Genomic DNA, 19,810 nt, shown 5'->3' with positions numbered 1-19,810 from the left:
CTTACTGGCGGCCTATTTGTATTAAAGTGTGCCCAATGTGTCCTTTTTATTTATTTTATTTATGGCCCACAGGGCCGACTAGTGTGGTTCACCTGTGGGGCATCGGTGCCCTGTGGCCAAGGTCCGCCAGCAAGATTTCGGGCCCTCATGGCCGGTGCCAGCAGAGGGTCCATGCCCCAACCCATGGGGTCCATAAGTGGTGCTCGGCCACAGGCATGTGGCCCATAATGTGGTGCATCGATGCAGACAGCTGGTTCTGGGAATTTCGGGCGCACAATGGAGGACTCACGCACGCTCCCCCCGGCACCCAATGGCGCACAGGTCATGTGGGAGACAAAAGGGGAAAGACAAATGAGCGAGGGGTAAGGTCACAAGGGTACACATCAATAAGGCAATGCAAGGCGAAATGCGTACGGAGGGCGAAGTGAGAAAGCTCGTCCCTACCGTACGTCACCCCCCTGTCACCTACCCTACCCTTGCCCTTACCCCATATGTTCAAAAATCTACACATTTACAAATTCGTCACTACTGTCACGTCTTCCCCATATTTCCCCTATACCAAATTCGTCACCACAATCCCTCTATTCAAAATTTGCCATCTCCCAATTCATCATCAATCCTCATAAGGAGGCAGAGATGGAACATCAAAGCACAATGTCACACCCACGTCATGATGCGTCTCACAATCCAAACATTTGCACAGTAAAAAATAATTAAACATGGCATGGTGCGGAGTACCTGTCACCTCAGGTGAGTGGATGCAGATGGTGCGAGGAGACTTCATCCTAACTACTTTCTAAATGACATTAACACACTTTACAATACCCGGGGTCTCTCCCTGCCAATCCATTGGCCAACTTACACTATGGGTTCTAAAAACCAATTCCCATTGACCAAACTGTGGTGCTTCTCAATTTGGGGTCTCACTCCCCCGATTCATCTCCCGGTGCCTCGCACAAATTCTGGGCTGCGACGTGTAGCTCTCCCAGCAGGTCTACCCACCTGCACACCTCCACCACTGCAGTTGCCACCCGAGCTTACCTAGCTCCTCACCCTAACCTAACTAACTGGGGAAGGCCCCTCCTGGCTCTGTCACCCCTTGGTGCCCTCTGGCACTGGGCTACCCGGGTCCGTCCTCCAGATCGTCGGGCCCCATCCACAACTACCGGCTCCCAGAGCCCACCTGCGGCCTCACCTGGCCGACATCCTCACACTGGTGGAGTGCCCAAACCAACTACACACACTAACAGGCTACACGCCCAGCCATTTCCACAACACTAATGCACCCATCCAAATACCATTCTTTCACCCGCACCACAGATGCCAATATCCAACCGCAATTTACCTGTACCCTCTACCTAACACTTACACTACCCGCCCCGGGTGTCCGTGATGGGGGTCCACTCTTCCCCCATTCACACCTTCGCACCATCCACTCCACTCCACAATTTCCACCATACTCACTCCACGACCATCCATTCCAATACTCCATTTATTCCACACAACCATTCATTTCACACAACCATTCTCCATTCACCTGTTGTTGCACACCTGTGAAATCACACCTGGTGCCACCTGCACCCTCCTCCTCTTCCTGGACCATTTGGTCAGCACAACACGCAATCACCACTACTCACTCATACACTGCTCCACACACCTGTTCAGTTGCACACCTGTGCAATTACACCTGTTCAATCCTCACACACGGCATCATCTCAGCCAACTACTCCCTCTGAAACTTGCGCTTCCCAGTCGTCCCTTTAAACTATTGCGCTCCCACGTCATTATCATCCATACTAATCTACCTGCGTCCCCACTACAGGTATCAGTCACTATCTAAACCTTAACGTTACCTAATGTCATCTTCGCTAGATCCCTATCAATATAACCTAACCCACCCGGGCTAGTTTTCACTGCCATACACCCCATAAACTATAGCGCATTTGCCCCCGTCTGTGAGGGATGGTGGATTTGCCATCCCTCCACATCGGGGAGGTCCTACTATCAGTTTTGCACACCTAAATCCAACCAATCAAAAATTCTGCCAATCACTCTACCATCATCAATTTTTGCTTTTTTCTAATTTCGGGGCCAAAACACTATCCTCATCACCCGTCTACTTATTACATCCTCTCGGTGCGCCAATTCCCTTCTAAAGCTCGGCTTCGTACAGCCGAGCCATGAACGCGGGTTCTTTTGTGCCGGCGGCTGGATGCGTCCGGCACTCGGTGCAGGGACGGGGGCTTACCCGGGCCGAGATCCCACGCACCACCTCGGCGTGGAGCCATCCAATGTCCCGATCTCGACCTGCCGGCACGTCTCAATAGAAAGTGGTCGCCATGACGACCCTTCCTATCGGGCTGCCCGCTCCGCCTAGTGGAGCCCGGACGCGGCCGTTCCAAGCGAGGCACAGCGTGGATTGCGTACGGCGGTTCTTTCGAAACCGCCGTGGTTCGGATCCCCGCTGGTCCTCGCGGCACGCGAAGCTGCCCGACGCGCACCGAGGGCCCGATTCGGCTATAAGTCGTTCTAACCTCTAACCTGGTTACCGTCGATGCCTCACCTGGATGCTTACGCGCATACGCTACCCCTTTCTTGCTCATACCTCCAGCTGTTCCCATGCTCCTCGTACTTTTCCTTACACACCTCGGTACACTCATTCCGCTCACCGACTTGGTCACACACCTGACCACCGAACACCTTGGCACACATTCGTCGCTCGCACACCTCACCAACACACCTCTTCGCGCTCCTTTCTCGGTCACCTCCTTTGTGACAATCACAGGTGTGCTCTCACCCGCACACCCAACCACGTGCCTCACTACCAATTCCAGCGTGCATTCCCACTCACGCTCTACCATTCCAGGTGTGCATCCTTCCATTCCAGGTGTACATCCTCGCTCACCTGCCACAACCAACTCACGCTCCGTGTCACTCTCACTACTCTCACCTCCACTCTCGGTCGCGCACTCACCCTTACTCTCGACAGCGCACTCTTTCCTCATGCACCTGTCCGTTACACACCTTTCTCGCGCACACTCTTGCGCACACTCTTTCGTTACTTCCTCCGTAACACTTACCACACCGCGCTTCCATGTACCCCCTCGCACACGCGCTTCGACCAACTCACTCTTGACGGCACACTCACTCCTCGGCGTGCACTTTTTCCTCACACACCCCATGGTCGGACATTCTCGCACACCTCTTTTTTCGCACACCAGACCTGTCGCACACTTCACCAACGGCCTTTCACGAACACCCGGATCCAAACCAATCCCCAAGCCGACTGAAGCTTTCCTCACATCATATACATTGCCACTCACCTCCGTACCTCGTCGTCGCACCTCCTTTGCCACCTGCAAACTCTTTATTTGGTTAGTGAGCATCACATCATGAGTTGAGCACCGACCTTGCACATAATCCATTACCTCCTCCTGGATTTCTCTCTTAGTTTCTGTCCGTCTCTTCTTAATTTCACTCACCTCTTCTTCCACTTCCTCTAATTTTTGTTTAACCTCTTTTATTTCTCGGTGCGTCTCTTCAAGTTCGTCCTCTAAGGCTACCGTGACCGTCTCTATGTGCATCCTCACCTGCCAGTCCTTTGTCTCCATTATCTCTGTCACCTCGTCCACCCTCATTGTCAGTTCCTCCCGTACCATCTGACATTGCCTCTGCGTCGCTATTAATTCGTTTTTAATTTCTTTTTGTGTCACCTTTAACCCTCCTAGTACCGCAGTGTTCTTTTGAACCTGCTCCACTAGTTCTTTTTGTCCCTCCGTCAGCTGTTCTACTCCTTTCGTCAGATCCTCTATGCCCCCCTGTAACCTAGCCGTGTTATTCCTCACTTCTTTCTCCATACGCTTCTCACCTCGCTTTACCTCCTCGCGTAGCCCCGAAACCTCCTCACCCACACCTCGTCGTATCTCCTCCTTCATCTCCTCCCTTTCTTTTGTAGATGCCGCCCTCATCTGTCCCAATTCATCCCTCTGAGCATCCAGTTTGGTTTCTACCCCGATTTTTACCTCCTCTATCTGCTCTCCCATTTGTTTAATTTCTCTGGCGGATTGCTCCCCTATCTCCCGCAATTTGTCCTCCATCCTATTTTCTAGCCCCATTAACCCATTTTTCATCCCTTCCATTTGATTCTCTTGAGCGGCCATTCTGTTTTCTACCCCCGTTAACCCATGTTTCACCTCTTTTATCCCGTTGTCTAACCCCTCAAAATTATTGTCTAACTTCTCACCGGTACCCCTCGCTTCGTCCCTCATTACCCCCATTTGCTCACTCTGCAGTTTGAGGGACGCCTGCATTTGCGCCATAAATTGCTCCATGAGGGCCTGCATTTGGGCCATCCCTCCCACTTGTGCAGCGGGTGCGGCCGCCGTAGCTACGTGCGAGGCGCCATTTTGTGCGTCTGATACTCCCTCAACCGCCTCCTCATTGCTCCCCTCCATTTGATCCTGGGTTACTTCTAACCCCTCTATCTCTCCCACCGGCATCCCGTCGCCTTGACCAGCCATGGCGCGATTTCAAAGTTCAGGTTTTGTAAAACAAAACAAATTTCGGCCGCTCCAAATTTTGACCAAATTTTTTTTTTTAGATGTTTTAAAAATTTGGTTCGGGCCCCGAATCTCACTCCCAGACACCAATTGTTACCGGGTCACGGACAGATGTTATATCGACCGAGCGGTGGTGTATTACCGCGACCTAACAGGATCCCCGACTCACCCGATTCACCCAGACGTTGGCCGGATCGCACCGCAGCTAGTCAATAGGGAAAAGACAAAGGCGACACGGATGTGAAGAAGAAGAAGAAGAAGAAGAAGAAGAAGACAAAAAGGTTGGAAATACTACTGAATTTATTGACTATTTACACACCTAAGCAAAAAGAAAGCAGTCACGTTTATTTACAAGCACATAAGACGCAGGTGACACAGGGAAAATACTAGCTTATACAGACTTAATTAACCCAGGACAGAACAAACAGAACAAACTCACGTACCCAAGAAGGGTGGAAAGGCAGGAGGTGGATGGCTGGAGGGAGAGGAAAGTCCAAGGGGGTCCTGCAGCTCAACCGGCGCGTTTAGCAGCCGCCGTTCCTTTACGGCCCTGCTCCAAACCGCCGTTCAGGCCCCCACGCTGCTGTTGTGGCTGCTGTGTACGTCGCGTGCTTTGCCAGGCCTTGTCCGACTTGTCTGGTCCAAACCCTCAACTCGTTCTTGGTCCACTCACTCTTTACCACCGACTCCTCACCGCAACCAACGCAACCAACTGACCACCGACTCCACTGACTGACTGACACCTCACGACTCTCCCCTGGCAACCGACTCACGACTCACTTGCGTGCGCGCTTTTATAACGCCTCCGGCGATTAAGCCGCCGGCCTTCAGGACACGCCCATCGGGGTGCTCACCTCGGCCCTGGTTGGTCGCGCGACCCTCTGGCTCCGCCCTTGATGACGACGGGCGGGCACGCCTTTCTTCTCCGATTCGAGCACATGGTCAATGGTGGTTATTGGAGGGGAGGTAATTCGGCAATCGAGGCCCGGCAATGACGGAAGGGGGTGTGAAAGGAAATGGAGATTTTGGGGATGGGAAGGAAAGGGGATCTATTGTCTTTCACTGGTGCAATGGAGTACTTCAATTAATGGGAGACACAGCCTTACTCTAAAACACAGAATAAGAGATAACTATCAACAGGGGTATTCTATTACTTGGCTGACGTGTATGCTTGTGGACTAATTATGGGATGCCCTTTCACCTTTACACAGCTCCGGAGGTAGGGGGGCGCAGAATAAACAATAATAATAATAATAATACAGCACACAATCAAAAAAAATACAGTCCTCATCTCCGCAACAATATATATATATATATACATACATACATACATACATACATATATATATATATATATATATATATATATATATATATATATATATATTGTTACGGTTTTTAGGACCTTCACTTTGTAAATTTAGTATTAAAATTTCCTTTGTACATTTCCCCTTTAATTGGCTGTTAATTGAAATGAGTGCACCGTAGCTAGTCCATGTACAAGCACGTAGGCCACCATATACCCTTCTAAATAGTTATTTTCTTATTATGTGTATCAGTTAAGGCTCTGTCTCCCATTAATTGACACTGCATTGCACCGAATTGAAATAAGATAGGATCCCTCCGACACCCCCATGGCCTCTTCAAAGTGCCAGTAACTTTGGGTGGGGTTATTGGCATCACCTTCACCCCAAGACTCCCTTGCACACGAGGTCATCTTGGAGCAGAAGGTGGGAGGAGTCAGCAAAGCGCCAGGAACAAGGCGTGGCTTTGCCAACGCCTCCTCAAGGGGCGGGATCGGTGAGCCCTCGCGACCAATCCAGGCCGAGGCGAGCTCACTGATGGGCGTTTGCAACAGGCCGGCGGCTTGATCGCGAGGCGCCTGATAAAAGGGGGTGGGGAAGGACTGCGGAGTCAGATGCGGGAGATGATCCACAGATAAGCGAGAGACCACCGCAGCTTTGACCACGGCAGCTTTGAGCCTTGACGGCAGTTTCGACCGTGGCCGCGAAGCAACGCCGCCGTGCGAACACGATCGAGGAGGGTCGGCGGCTGCTCACCTCGAGCCGCGCCGTCACACAAACCGGACCCGCGTCCTTCCAGCTCTGTGGACCACCTGAACCTTCCTTCCCTTCCAGCCATTCGTTCCTGCCTTCATTCCCCACTCGTGTAAGTCTGATTGTCGTCTGTTTGTCTGTGTTGTCCTGGGGTTTAAGTAAGACTGTATAGGTAAGCTAGAAATTGCTCTGTGTCCTTCTGCTCCTTCCATTTCCCTGTAAATTACATTTCTTTTCTTCCCTGCTTTGGTTGTGTGTAAATAATTAATAAATCCCTGTGTTCTTTCTGTAACCCTTTTGCTTCCTCACATTCGGTCGTTTTAGTGATTTCCTCATTGAACACCTGTGGCACGATTTGGCCAACGTTTCAGGATCGGGTGTAGTATTGTTAATGGTTCGAGCCGCGGCTGCTAATCCGCTCGGCAAATAACATCTTGTCCGCGGTCTCGAACGAGGTTGCTCACCTGCCTCTCTGGAGGGAGCTGGGAAGCTTCAGGACTCATGTCGGTCAGTCGTAGACAAGGGGACTAATCCCCCCTTGGTAAGGGGAAAAGGGGCCGACGTTGAGATCCGTAACAATATATATATATATATATATATATGAACCGCCTTTAGAGGCCATTTTTCCCCGCAGAGCAGAGCCTTTTTCAGGCATCGTGGTCCCCTCTTTGAAGCAATGTTTTATGGCCGGATTTTCTATAATTCAATTTTCATCCAATTGACTTGAAATTTGAATAGGATTTGTATACCAGCAAACTGAATTCAACCAACACCTATTTTTGAGGTCAACAGCGGGCAAAAGGTCAACAACCTTTTCAAATTTCTAAAATCCTAAATTTTCATCCGATTGACTTGAAATTAGAATAGGAGTTTCACATCAGCAAACTGAATTCAACCACCAACTATTTTTGAGGTCAAAAGGATGCTCCACTGAGTGCCATTCTACTTTTTTCTCTTTTGCCAAGTGTCTCTCTTTGAGTGATTTTTCATTAATTTCTTCACATTCAGACCTCTCCAGGGGCATGCATTATTGAGGCTCAGTGAGGATTCTGAAATTTCTGAAATTTAGTTATTGCATTAAAAAGTACAACTTCTGCTTGCATTTGTGAAAGTATAAACTTTATCTTTTACCTTTCTTTCATGAAGGATGTGATCCAACCTCTGGAGCGGTGTGCATTAAACTTCCTGGTAAACGAGTACTTGCTACAAAATGGTTACAAGTTAACTGCCATTACATTCTCCGAGGAGAATGGGGAGCAGGTATGCATTGATCTCAACTTCTCACACAATCTCGACAACATTTTCATTGTACCATGTTCCTTTCAATTCATCCAGAAATGTAATACCTGCATTATCAACTGAAGGTTGACAAAGGTCTTCTCACCAAGGTGGGAAGTGCAAGGTCTAGCTAATGTTTTGTGTGTTGCTCTTTTGTTGGAGCACTACGAATAATTTGCAGATTTGATTAACATTTTGGCCTTTGCAAATGAACCAGCTGTATAAATGAAATGCGCTCTATCTATTGGTCTGCAGGATGTAGAAATGTGGGATGACGTTGGCCTGAACGTGCCCAAACCTCCCACTCTGCTTGCAATGTATCGTGGCCAAGGACAATCTGATCCTACGAGCCCATGCTTGTCATGCTCAAATCATTCAGATCATGACATGAACAGTCCTTTATCACTCTTTTCAGAAGGAACTCAGGTTCCAGAGTCCATGTATGATCATGATGAGGAAAAGCCAAAAAGAGATGAAGGCCAGAATATGATCTGGGAAGTGAATAATGGAGGAAAGAAACTAGCAGTTTTGGAAGGAAGCAATAATCAGGAATCATTTGAAACTGCAGATGTACAAATACAAGCCATGGGGGAGAGGTTATTTGAGCTGAGAGAATTGCCTTGGCGATATTGTTCTCACGTTCAAGTCGATATCCAGGAAGGGGCTGTCATGGAAGATGAAGATAGTACACAATTGGAAGTGCTGAACCGGTGGGTAACCACACATACATATGTTTATCAATTTCTTTGTTGATAGCTATCTTTTTTTTTTCTTAAAAGGGAGGGAGAGTAATGATCTATAGTTTTCAGATTTCTTTTTTGCAGTGACAGATTTGCATAACCTACCAAATGCAATGGTGGCACATTATGTTACCGGAAGTTATTGAGTGGTTTTGTTTTCAGGTTGTACGTCCGTCCGTGCATCTGTTAGGTTTTCGTTACCGTGATAACTTGTGAACCAGTGATGGGATTTTGACCAAACTTGGTATAAGTATATATTATGATGCAAAGATGAACTGATGAAATTTTTACATGAGGGGGTTAAAGGTCAGAGGTCATGTCAGGTAAAAATTTGATACTTGAGAACAACTGAAGGGAATCTCATCAAACTTGGTACAAGCATGTCTAAACATCCGTCAGTGCGTCCATCCATGATATATTTTTTGTTACTGAAAGGTCAAGAGTCAGAGGTCACTATAAAATGCCTCGTAATGTGGTAACATTGGTTATGGGATTTGAACTAAACTAGGTGCATGTACCATGCATGATACTTGTGTACAGATTAGATATTGAGGTCAAAAGGTCTTGAGGTTCTAGGTTAACGTTAGAGTAAGCAAAGACTTAATGTGGGCGGAGGCATATCGGTCGACATCGCGACGTCAAATTATGTCAGGTTTTTACCCCCTCCTACCTCCTATATATTTTCACCTACAGTCTCTCTCACACTCACACATGCATGCGTGCACACACACCTGTGGCCAATTACATTTTTACTCTGAGTAAATTTACACGTACAATTCTGATAGCTTCTCAACTCCCCCCCCAACCCCCCCCCCACTGAAAGTCCTCCCCTCCCTCACCAAAAGTCCTTCCCCCACCCCCCAAGGATTCAACCTCCTCCTCCCAACTTTATCCCATCTTTCCTCCTCCCCTCCCCCGTTGGGTTGCATTCAGGCCATTGTGTTGACGATTTAAAATGTGTTGCTGCAGAGCAATTCCACCAGCGTTCCTCCATGGTCTGCTCCAAACCTGTCATTTGCCTATTGACTCTCAGTTGACCTCAGGGGTGAGTTGTGACATATACTGATGAGCTCACTTTGGCTTCACACCATACCTTTATTTGATTATTCCAATTGGTCTGACATTAACACTGGTATTTGTACTATCTTGCTGTAGATTCCTGATACGCAGCAAGGCTTGGTGTTACTGCTGGGTCGCTGTTTGCCTTGTATTGTGCCAAATGTGTTGTTATCAAAACGTGAGGTAAGGACCTCCCTTCTTTACCATACTTCACTCCTTTGCAGATAGCTGACCACACAGCCAGCCAATTGTAGTCATGGTTGAATCTAGATGTGTTAGGATATTGAGTGTTTGTGCAGGATCTGGTTCCACTTCTGTTGTCTGTGGCTTTCCTGCATCCTTCTACCTGCATCCGGGATGAACTGCTTCATGTATTCTTTAATCTTTTCAAGCGTCCAGACCTCAAGCAGAGGTATGGTGTGTTCTTGAGGTGTTGGTTTATAATTAGCATGCAAGCATAAACATCCCATCCCAATTTTTGCAGGTTTATTTCTAGACCACAGACCTTACTTGGTCTGTATAAGTTTCCATTTTTGTTTGTATACTAAGTTGGGGCTCGTATAAGAACTAACACGTATAATACACAGTGGCTTCAGAAATTATTCACACCCCTTGGGATTTTTTCACATTTTGTTGTGTTGCAGACTGAATTTAAAATGGATTAAATTTAAATTGCTTGTCACTGATCCACACATAATACCCCAAAATGTCAAAGTGGATTCATCTTCTTAGAAATTTTTACCAAATAATAAAAAATGAAAAGCTGAGATTTATTGAGTCAATAAGTATTCAACCCCTTTGCTATGACACTCCAAATTGAGTTGAGGTGCATCCAATTTCCTTTGATCATTCTTAAGATGTCTCTACAACTTGATTGGAGCCCACCTGTGGCCAATTCAATTGATTAGACATGATAAAGAAAGAAACACACCTTTCTATAAAAGGTCCCACAGTTGACGGTGAATGTCAGATCAGAAACTCTATCATGAAGTCCAAGGGACTGTCCGTATAACTCCGCGATGGAATTGTTAGGAGGCATAAATCAAGGGAAGGGTATAATGCAATTTCTAGTGTTGAAAGTTCTCTAGAGCACATGAGCTCTACAATTAGGAAATGGAAAGAATATGGAATTACCCAGACTCTTCCTAGAGCTGGCTGTCCGACTAAACTGAGCAACCGGGCAAGTAGAACCTTGGTCAGGGAGATGACCAGGAACCCAATAACCACTCTGACAGAACTACAGAGTTCCTTGGCAGAGATGGGAGAACTTGCCGGAAGGACAACAGTCTCTGCATCACTTCACAAATCTAGGCTTTATGGGAAAGTGAACAGATGGAAGCCACTCCTGAGATAAAGGCAGATGACAGCATGCCTGGTGTTTGCAAAAAGGCACGTGAAAGACTCTGTGCATGAGGCAAGATATTCTGTGGTCTGATGAGATGAAAATTGAATTATTTGGCCTGAATGCAAAGTGCTATGTCTGGTGGAAACAGAGCATAGTGCATAAACCATCTAACACCATCCTTTTCTTGAAGCATGGTGGTGGCATCATTATGCTATGGGGAATCTTTTTAGTGGCGGTGACAGGGAGATTTGTAAGAATGGAGCCAAACACAGGCAAATCTTGAGGAGAACCTGCTTCAGAATGCAGAAGACCTTAACTGCGTCGACGATTTACATTCCAACAGGACAATGACCCCAAGTATACAGCCAAAGCAACACTGGAATGGCTTCACACCAAGAATGTGAAAGTCCTTGAGTGGCTCAGCGAAAGCCCAGCTGGGCCGGAGAGGAGTCAGTTGAAGACAGAAAGACCACCAACCTGCCTGCTGTGAGAGAGTGAAAGTCCCTTAGAATCTTTTTCATTACTGGAGATACTAAAAAAAAAAAAAAACACATTTAGAGGCCATTTTTCCCCGCAAAGCGGGGCTTCGCCTTTTTCGGGGACCGTGGTTGTTGTTGTTTTTTGGTCCCTTTTTGAAGCAATGTTTTACGGCCGGATGCCCTTCCTGCCGCCAACCCTTTTTGTCGCCTTTTACGACAAGCAGGGAATTACCAGTGAACTGGTACTCAATTAGCCGACCTCGGAAGGATGACAGGCTGAGTCAACCCCCCTGGCGTTCATTCAGCGATCGACCGGGATTCGAACCCAGGATCCTGGGATCCTAAGCTGGCACCATAGCCGCTAGCCCAACACCATTACGGGAGATACTAATGATCATAAAAGCCTTGGAGTCTACAGCGTGAAGCCAAGCGAGGTGTGAGGCAGGAGCACTAGCCCAGAGGGGAGGGCAGTACTACATCAAGCTGCGGATGAAAGATTTGTAAGTGGTTAGCCGTTAGGAGGTCAGTTATGCCAAGGAAGGACTTCACACGACGGAGGATGCCTAGACAGCGACTCGCTTGTCTCTCCTAGAGATGAATGTCACAATGTATTGCTGGGATCCCTTCTTCTTTTTCTTCTTTAATGGCTACAATTATTCCCACATTCTTGTGGGATTGACCATGGGAAGCTTTGTCCGAGTCTTTCACAATCTGGCTGGCCAGACTTTACCTTCGACTAATGTTAGGGCAGTAATTTGGAATTTGACTAGGGTGCTGGCGATAGGTTGCCTACTCTTCGTGAAGGACACCATGGGATATTTAATGTCCACCAACTAATGCTGGCAGACGCGATTCCCAGTTTAACGTCCATCGAAGGGACTGCACACACATTGATGAATCACCCTGCCTGTGAAAGTCTGGGATGACAGTTTATATCTGGGCCGAGGTTCAAACCCAGAGGTTAGACAGCCAAGAGGCGTGTGCATACCTCAAGGCTAACCTGCCAGTGCTAATGTGTTGTTGGGATGAATGTCACAATAATAGTGAGATACATGAGCCGTGCTAATCACATTGATCTTTGGTTTTTTAACACTTATGCATTGTTTTACTCATCCAATGATCATTATGTATAGTATATCTTTTAGTTGCAGAGAAATCTATATTGCAATGCAGCGTTGAAGGAAAGGATTGTGGTGTTATTTATGGGGATTGCAATTTTCCATAAATAATCCATATTGTGATGTTGGTTGTCATGTGACGATGGCCATCAGGCACTCTATTCTAGCAGGTTGTACAGCATTTGGGCGCCTTGCTGGTCCTTCACGCCTTGGATCAGAGCTTCTGCCTCAGTGTTGGGAGCAGGTAAGTTCCAGACCTCGCAGAAATGCTTTGTAGGTTTGAGTGTGATGTCCATAGCTAGTATACATTTCAAGGAAAGTAGTTATATTTAGGCTGTTTCCTCCAAGCATTTCCATTATGCTTGATGAATATCATAACAGAGGCTGGCTGTCTTCACCTCAGGAGGAGTAGTGTCTTGGAAAAAAAGAGTAAGCAATATTCCATATGTACCTTGAAATTCACTTTGATAGGATGCTATCTACATATTATTCATACGTATACAATTTGAGGAACGAGAAGGGATTGCAATTCGAGTTAGTGTATGTAATTGTTGCTGTGCTTCAGATAAGAGTCAGAGTGGGTGGAATTTGATTTGCAGGCAACCTGGAAGTTAATGCCCTCAAATAGGCAGGCAGCAACCTCTTTGCTCTCTGCAGACTTTGATAAAATCCGGAGCTGCTTCAGCACTTGCAGTATATCTTTCAATCCTGGGAAATTTCATGCTGTCACTCTGTTTCCAAAAGGACTGTCTGGCAAACCCTCCCATCTATTCCCTTGACATACCTCTTGAAGAAATTATGTTCTTCAAACTTTTGGGTCTCACTGTCAGCCTTGATCCCTCTGGGAAATCGGCTCTCAGAGTTTGCCTCCAACGACAGTAGCTGACTGTGCATCGTTCATTGATCGTGCCAAGTGTTTCCTTGGTAAAATTATATTGCACGCTCTGCCCTCTTCCTGTGCTATGTTTCTCTCCTCCCCTCCCCCAGGTTTCTCCATGATACGTGCATTCTGCCAGTAACCCTCCTATGTTGAAACTCCCAAAACCCAGGCTCACGATACCTTCACTCATTTGATCTTCTTTTTTTCCCCCTTTTATTGCAACCATCTTCCTCAGTCAGTCCAATATATTTTTCTTCTCTCCAGAGCTTCACAATGGCTGTTCACATCCTCTACAGATCATCCTCCATCCAAACAATGATATTGTTACATTTGTGGGGGTAGATGATGGAATACCATAGTGGAGGCAGGATTGTATAGGTATAGCATGGACCATGGACGAGTAGGAGACATCTCGATGTATTAAGTAGGGAAACTTGAGCTTAAGATTGTTTATGTGTCTTACATGAGGGGTGAAGCTATGGTAATTAGATAGGGGTTAAGATTAGTTGTCCCCCAGTATGTGATTGCCCTCAGTGGTTTTTCCCTATGTTTTTATAATTGCAACGAGGCCGGCCATAAAACCATCCTTAAAAACTCATGTTTTTAGCAACAACAACAATAACAACCGTCCCATGCAAGCCAAGCAGAGCCATTCGGCAACTAAGCCCTGCCTCTAGAAAGAGCAGAGCTGGCAGGCCACGCCCCGAGCTTCGTCATTGGTCGAGAGGACATGGGGTGTTTCGAGAGAGCTCGGCCATTGGTCGGTGTGATGTGAGAGAGCGAGAAGGTTCGAGCAGGAAGGAGGAAGAAGAGTCGTGCTCTGGTCGGCTTTGTCTCTGGCTTTTCGGCTGCAGCTGGCTTGTGTGCGCTTGTGAGGAGACTTTTCAGAGCCTCGTGTGAACATTTGCAACGTTGGAGGGGGTGTTATTGGTTGGTGGTGCTCTTCGCATTGCGCTTGGCAGTGGAAGTGAGGAAGGGCCGTTTTGACTGCTTGCTCACGCCTGGGCATTTTTGACGTGCGGCGCCAGCACCATTGTTGGAGCGCTTCCCGCACAAGTGGCTACACGGGTTGCAGCGACTATCAAGCCCATAAACACATTTTGGACCAGAACTGAGTGCCGGCCGTTTAAAAGGGAACATTTATTTTTATTTTATCTTTCCACTTGTTCGTATTTGTGTCTGAGTGGAGGATCCTCAAAGTAGGAGTTTTGATTATTTTACCTCAACCTCTATTTCGCATAACATTTACTTCCATTCAATTCATTATTGTTGCATTTCACTTGTTGTCTCTTGTTTGCATTGTGTTGGGTTCGGGAATAAACCTGTGTGCTTTCGTTCAGGTAAGCACCTCACTGCCTTCTGTCCCGCGTGCACCATAAAAATAACCGCCAAGAATTTGGAGTTCGCCTCGGGAGTGAAAACGATTGGTCATTCGTCACCCAATGGTCTTAATCGCTGGGCGACGCGACAATATTTTCTGCGCTCAATAACCATTCGCAAACCCACCCCTTCTTTTCCAGGTTATTGTTTTTTCAACACTATCCATCCACTCAGCTTTCCATTTTTGTTCCATTACTCTTTCATCCCCACTTTTACATTCCCATTCTTTGAGCCCCATTCTTATTGTGTTTGAGCTTTTATCCAGCTTGTTCATCCATCCGCCGTGTTTCACCCCCCCCCCCCCCCTCACTCCTCTCTCTTGTTCTCTCATTCTTCCCCGCAGTGATTATTTCTCCAAGTGTCCCTCTGTTGAGTCCTTGTACCCTGCTGTTGGGGTGTTTCACTGCTTTACTATCTGTTGTACTTGTTCTGGATGTTCTAACTCCTCCTCAAGCGTAAACTTTTGTTATTTTGCACTTTTCTGCATACAGAGAGCACATGGAGAGGCTGGGAGCTGATTAAAGTTATTCCCTTTTACATTCATATAATATGCAGATGGGTCCTTATTTCAAAGAAAACTAGTTATGATCCTAGTTATGATACTAGTTATAAAACTAGTTATGACAATGCAAAATCCTATATGTACATGTGCTGAAATTTGACTTGTTGTTCTGTATAAGCTGTTAGTTTGACATTGTTTTTGTGTAAAGTAGACGCCATTGGATCTGACTGTTTTTGTGGTTCTTATATTGTTATTCCTTTTTTGCTTTTTGTTGTTCTTATTTACTTTTACCTTTTTACTTTTTTTGTTATTATGTTATTTATTATTCGTTTTACCTTTTAGATAAACCATAAATATGTGGAGCGACGGCTGCTGGTTGCTGAAGCCTGTGGAGTGCTTGCCCCATTCTTGCTGGTAAGGTGTTAGAAAACAATGGCCTTGTACTTAAGTACAACAGTGCCCCATTATAAGGAACACTCGTGATGGCAGATTTCCTTAAATCTTAAAAGAAGAAGCATTTTTTTGTGGACATTGCCATTTTAATGAACGGATTTCAATAATGTCAAATGATGGGATGAAGAAAATAAATAATTATCAAAATCGGTGTTGGCCATGTAGAGACATTGGGTACAACTCTCTATTATCGCCGATTTGTAAAGTGGCGAAGTGATAACTGGATAACGTAGTTTGTGTTACTTCAATCAATTACCTTCCGTGTTGCTTGACCACAAATACTGTCGATCCACTATGTCGCTTTTAGCCTGGTGTTGGCTTAGCGGTTAGGGTGCCGGCTTGGGATCCTAGGATCCAGGGTTCGAATCCCGGTCGATCGCTGAATTAACGCCAGGGGGGTTGACTCAGCCTGTCATCCTTCCGAGGTCGGCAAATTGAGTACCAGCTTGCTGGGATGAATGATCACTGTGTGTACCCCGATTTAGAATAGGTACACCGTATCGCTGCGCATCGTAAGAGGTGACCAAGGGTTGGCGTCAGGAAGGGCATCCGGCCATTAAAACATTGCTTCAAACAGGGAACCATGATCGTCATGGGGCCCGCAAGGCCAACCCCCGCTCTAGCGGGGAAAAATGGCCTTAAAACGATCATTCATTCATTCATTCCACTATGTCGCTTTTGATTGATGTGATTTTTCTCTTGATCTAACAATATTATTAATGTGCGCTTGTTCATACTTATTTTCACAACGGAGAACCTGTTGCTTGTTTTGCGATCCGCCCTGCCTTTGTTGCAAGTTTCAAGTCTACTTCCTCAATAATCCTTGGGTGTTCTTTGCATATTCCCTCAACCTTTCTCGCATACTTGGCCCATTCCAGATACCAATCAATATTTTACAAAGTAGTTAATTAATTATTAATTTAATTATTGTGAGTCCTGTTCAAACTAATTTTCAATACAAAAACCAGTCCACAAAACAATGCGTTTGTTATATTGTGAGTCTATTCTAATATGTGGCAGGAGTTACGTTGGGAATCAACTGTAACAGACTCAGAAGTCTGTCTTGGAGACTTTCTATCCATCTACTCCTCATACTGTCAAATCCAGTTTCATACATTCGTGCTAATTGATGAATGCGGAATATCGTCATCGGGTAGGGCTTTCTCTCCAATGATATGCTTTGTGTCACACTTCATCTTTCTTTTCACCCCAGAAAAGTATTCGTAGTTCGCTGGTGCTCTCGATGCTTCAGCAGATGCTTGCTGAGCAGCGAGTCTCCGAGGTTCGAGAGGCTGTCATTCGAGCTGTGGCCATTGTGTTGGCCTACATTGATGATCCTGACAAATACTTCCTGGTGAACCTGGGTCCATGCATACGGGGCTGTGGGTGCAGGAGGCCAAATTATCGTGTCAGTGATTGCTTTTGAGATTATATATGTTGTAGTTGATAAGGTTTTCGACTTTCGATATAAAAATGAAAACTGTTTTGCCAATGTCATTTTAAATTCGTTTACATGGATCGTTGTTGAGATACAATGACATTTTTAGAGGCACATGTTTACGTGTGTAACAAACCTATTTGATATTTTCTACCCACTTCCACAGTGCTTGAAGCACAGAGTGAGTTTCATTTCATTTTAAATATTTGTGCCCTCAGGCGATCACCATTGGACTAGCTGAGTGATGTTGCTAGTTTGATTTCAACTCTCCTTAATGGCAAACACAGTTTTTGGTCTCTTCCTGTTTGGCTATGTTGGTCTGCTTGGTGTTTCTGTCTGAAGAAGCTCATAAGCCATGTTTGTGAGATTCAATTTCCATACACTGTGTTGGTCCGTTAATCATTATCTTCGCCATCGAAGGTGGATGGAGGTTGTTCTCATCTCTGTCTGTTTTGCCTGTTTGTTTGTATGTATGTCTATCTGTGAGTAGGATATCTCAAAAAAAATAAAAATAGACATTCAGATTAAATTTGGTGGACAGGTTGGGTGTGTGTGACAAGGACGAATTGATTACATTTTGGTGAAGATCCGCATACTATAATTTTTAAGCGATTCTTCACCATTGAGAGGTAGGACCAAAAACGATACATAGCACGGTATCTCAAAAGTTGTGGATGGATTATGACAAACCTAGGTGGGTGAGTTGGTTCGGTGACCAGAACAAGCCGATTAGAGTTTGGTTCAGGTCCGAATCTAGATCCGGCCTATCAGTGGGATACAAAATGAAAAATGTTCAGCCTGGTGGAGGATCAGTGACTTCAGAAAGTAAGCACCCCCTTGACTTTTTCACATTTTGTTGTGTTATAGCCTGAATTTAAAATGGATTCAATTGAGATTTTTCTTAAGAATTGAGATTAAATTGAGGTTTCGAAAAAAATATTCCACTTTGACATTATGGGTATTATATGTAGATCAACGACAAAAAAGGTCAATTTAATCCATTTTAAATTCACGCTGTAGCACAACAAAATGTGAAAAAAGTCAAGGGGTGTGAATACTTTCTGAAGGAATTAATTGTATGCGCTCTACCGAGTGCCGTTCTAGTTTATTAATGCCCTTGTAACTAATGTTAGTGTTCCGATCATGCTGGCACCATATACACTAATAAAAATCCTGACAGCATTCTTTGGATTTTGATATGATAATACTGTTACGGTCCGCGGATTAGGATGTTATATTTGCCGAGCGGAGGCTCCGCGACCGAACAGTTGTTCCCCGACTAAACCCGATTCACCCAAACGTTGGCCGTATCGCGCCACAGATATTCAATGAGGAAAAGACTAAGACGACGAATGCAAAGAGGAAGGAGAAGAAGACGTACAGAAGAGTAACGGGGTTTATTATTATTTACACACATAAGCAAAAAGAGCAGTCACGGGTATTTACAGCGGACATGAGACGCAGGTGACACAGTGAAAATTACTAGCTTATACAGACTTAGTTACTACCCAGGACAGCACGAACAAAACAAACTCACGTACGCAAATGGGGAACTTGCAGGCAGGAATGGCTGGAAAGGATGAGCAGGTGGGATCACAGGGCACAGCGAGCAGGTCCACTCCGGGCGGGAAGCGGGGAGCCGGCAGCTCCTTGAAATCCGCTTTACAGTGCATGCCGGCAGCTCCTGGTATTCGGCTTTACAGCGCACGCCGGCAGGGTCACTCGCTGCCCCGTCAGGGCTTCACGCGGCTGGTTGAAACGGTGCTGGACTCATCTGCCGTATCTCTTTGCAACTCGTTCGTAAAAGTTCCTCTGCTTTCTCTTGGACCCTTTCTTTTGTCGTGTACCTCTCCACGCAGCTCAGCTCGTATTCCCTGCCTCTCACTTCTCTCCAGCGCGGGACTGACACGCCCTCCTACGCACTTGGACTCATCTGCCGTATCCCTCGTGTCGCTTGGTCCAGCGATCGTCGCACCCTTCTGTCCAAACCTTCAGCGCGGGTCTGACACGCCCCCTTCGGTTTCGGTACCGCCCTCCTCCCCGGCGCTCTGTTTCGTGACCTTGTATGGTAATCCCACGGGCCTGTCTCCTTATTTGGGCATCGCGCCGACGGCACGCCCCTCGTGGCGAGCCACGGGCTTGTTTCCTTATTTGGGCATGGGCTGCACAGCCCCGCCCTTCGTGGCGCGCCCTGGGCTTGCCTCTCCCTGGCGACCCCGCCCCTCCTGTTCGAACAGAGCACGGAGCACATATTCACTATAGCAGCGAATTGAGAGGGGGTGCACCCCACGCTTGTGAACTGCTTTACCCACAGATGGAGAGTTTGGCTGGGAAATGGAATTATTGAAGGGGAGCTATTCTTAATTGATTCGGTGCAATGGAGTGTCATTCTAATGGAAGACAAGGCCTTACTCTAAAACACATAATAAGATATAAGCTACTGAACAAGGGTTTTATCGGGTCCTGCAATGTGGTGTTTCATGGAATAACTACCGGGACGCCCTTTTTACCTTTACACAACT

The 19,810-nt window shown here is 46.3% G+C and overlaps 1 protein-coding gene across 4 annotated transcripts in view; it reads left to right on the top strand.

The window, feature by feature from the left end:
* LOC137435403 (RAB11-binding protein RELCH homolog) overlaps positions 1-19,810 on the top strand; it is a 228,606-nt gene that overhangs the window by 75,039 nt on the left and 133,757 nt on the right. For 2 of the 4 annotated variants that reach the window (XM_078784344.1, XM_068129169.2), the window contains exons 5-12: positions 7,763-7,876; positions 8,150-8,604; positions 9,604-9,679; positions 9,790-9,876; positions 9,993-10,105; positions 12,789-12,879; positions 15,740-15,811; positions 17,064-17,204. In XM_078784344.1, the coding sequence (XP_078640470.1) occupies positions 7,763-7,876; positions 8,150-8,604; positions 9,604-9,679; positions 9,790-9,876; positions 9,993-10,105; positions 12,789-12,879; positions 15,740-15,811; positions 17,064-17,204 (1,149 nt within the window). Of the gene's footprint in view, positions 1-7,762; positions 7,877-8,149; positions 8,605-9,603; positions 9,680-9,789; positions 9,877-9,992; positions 10,106-12,788; positions 12,880-15,739; positions 15,812-17,063; positions 17,259-19,810 lie in introns of all 4 variants that reach the window. The other 2 variants (XM_068129167.2, XM_068129168.2) reach the window with 1 other exon arrangement.

Source organism: Myxine glutinosa, chromosome 9 (genome assembly GCF_964187855.1).
Source record: "Myxine glutinosa chromosome 9, kmMyxGlut1.1, whole genome shotgun sequence".
Classification (NCBI taxonomy): Eukaryota; Metazoa; Chordata; class Myxini; order Myxiniformes; family Myxinidae; genus Myxine; species Myxine glutinosa.
This window is presented reverse-complemented; position numbering and strand designations above follow the sequence as displayed.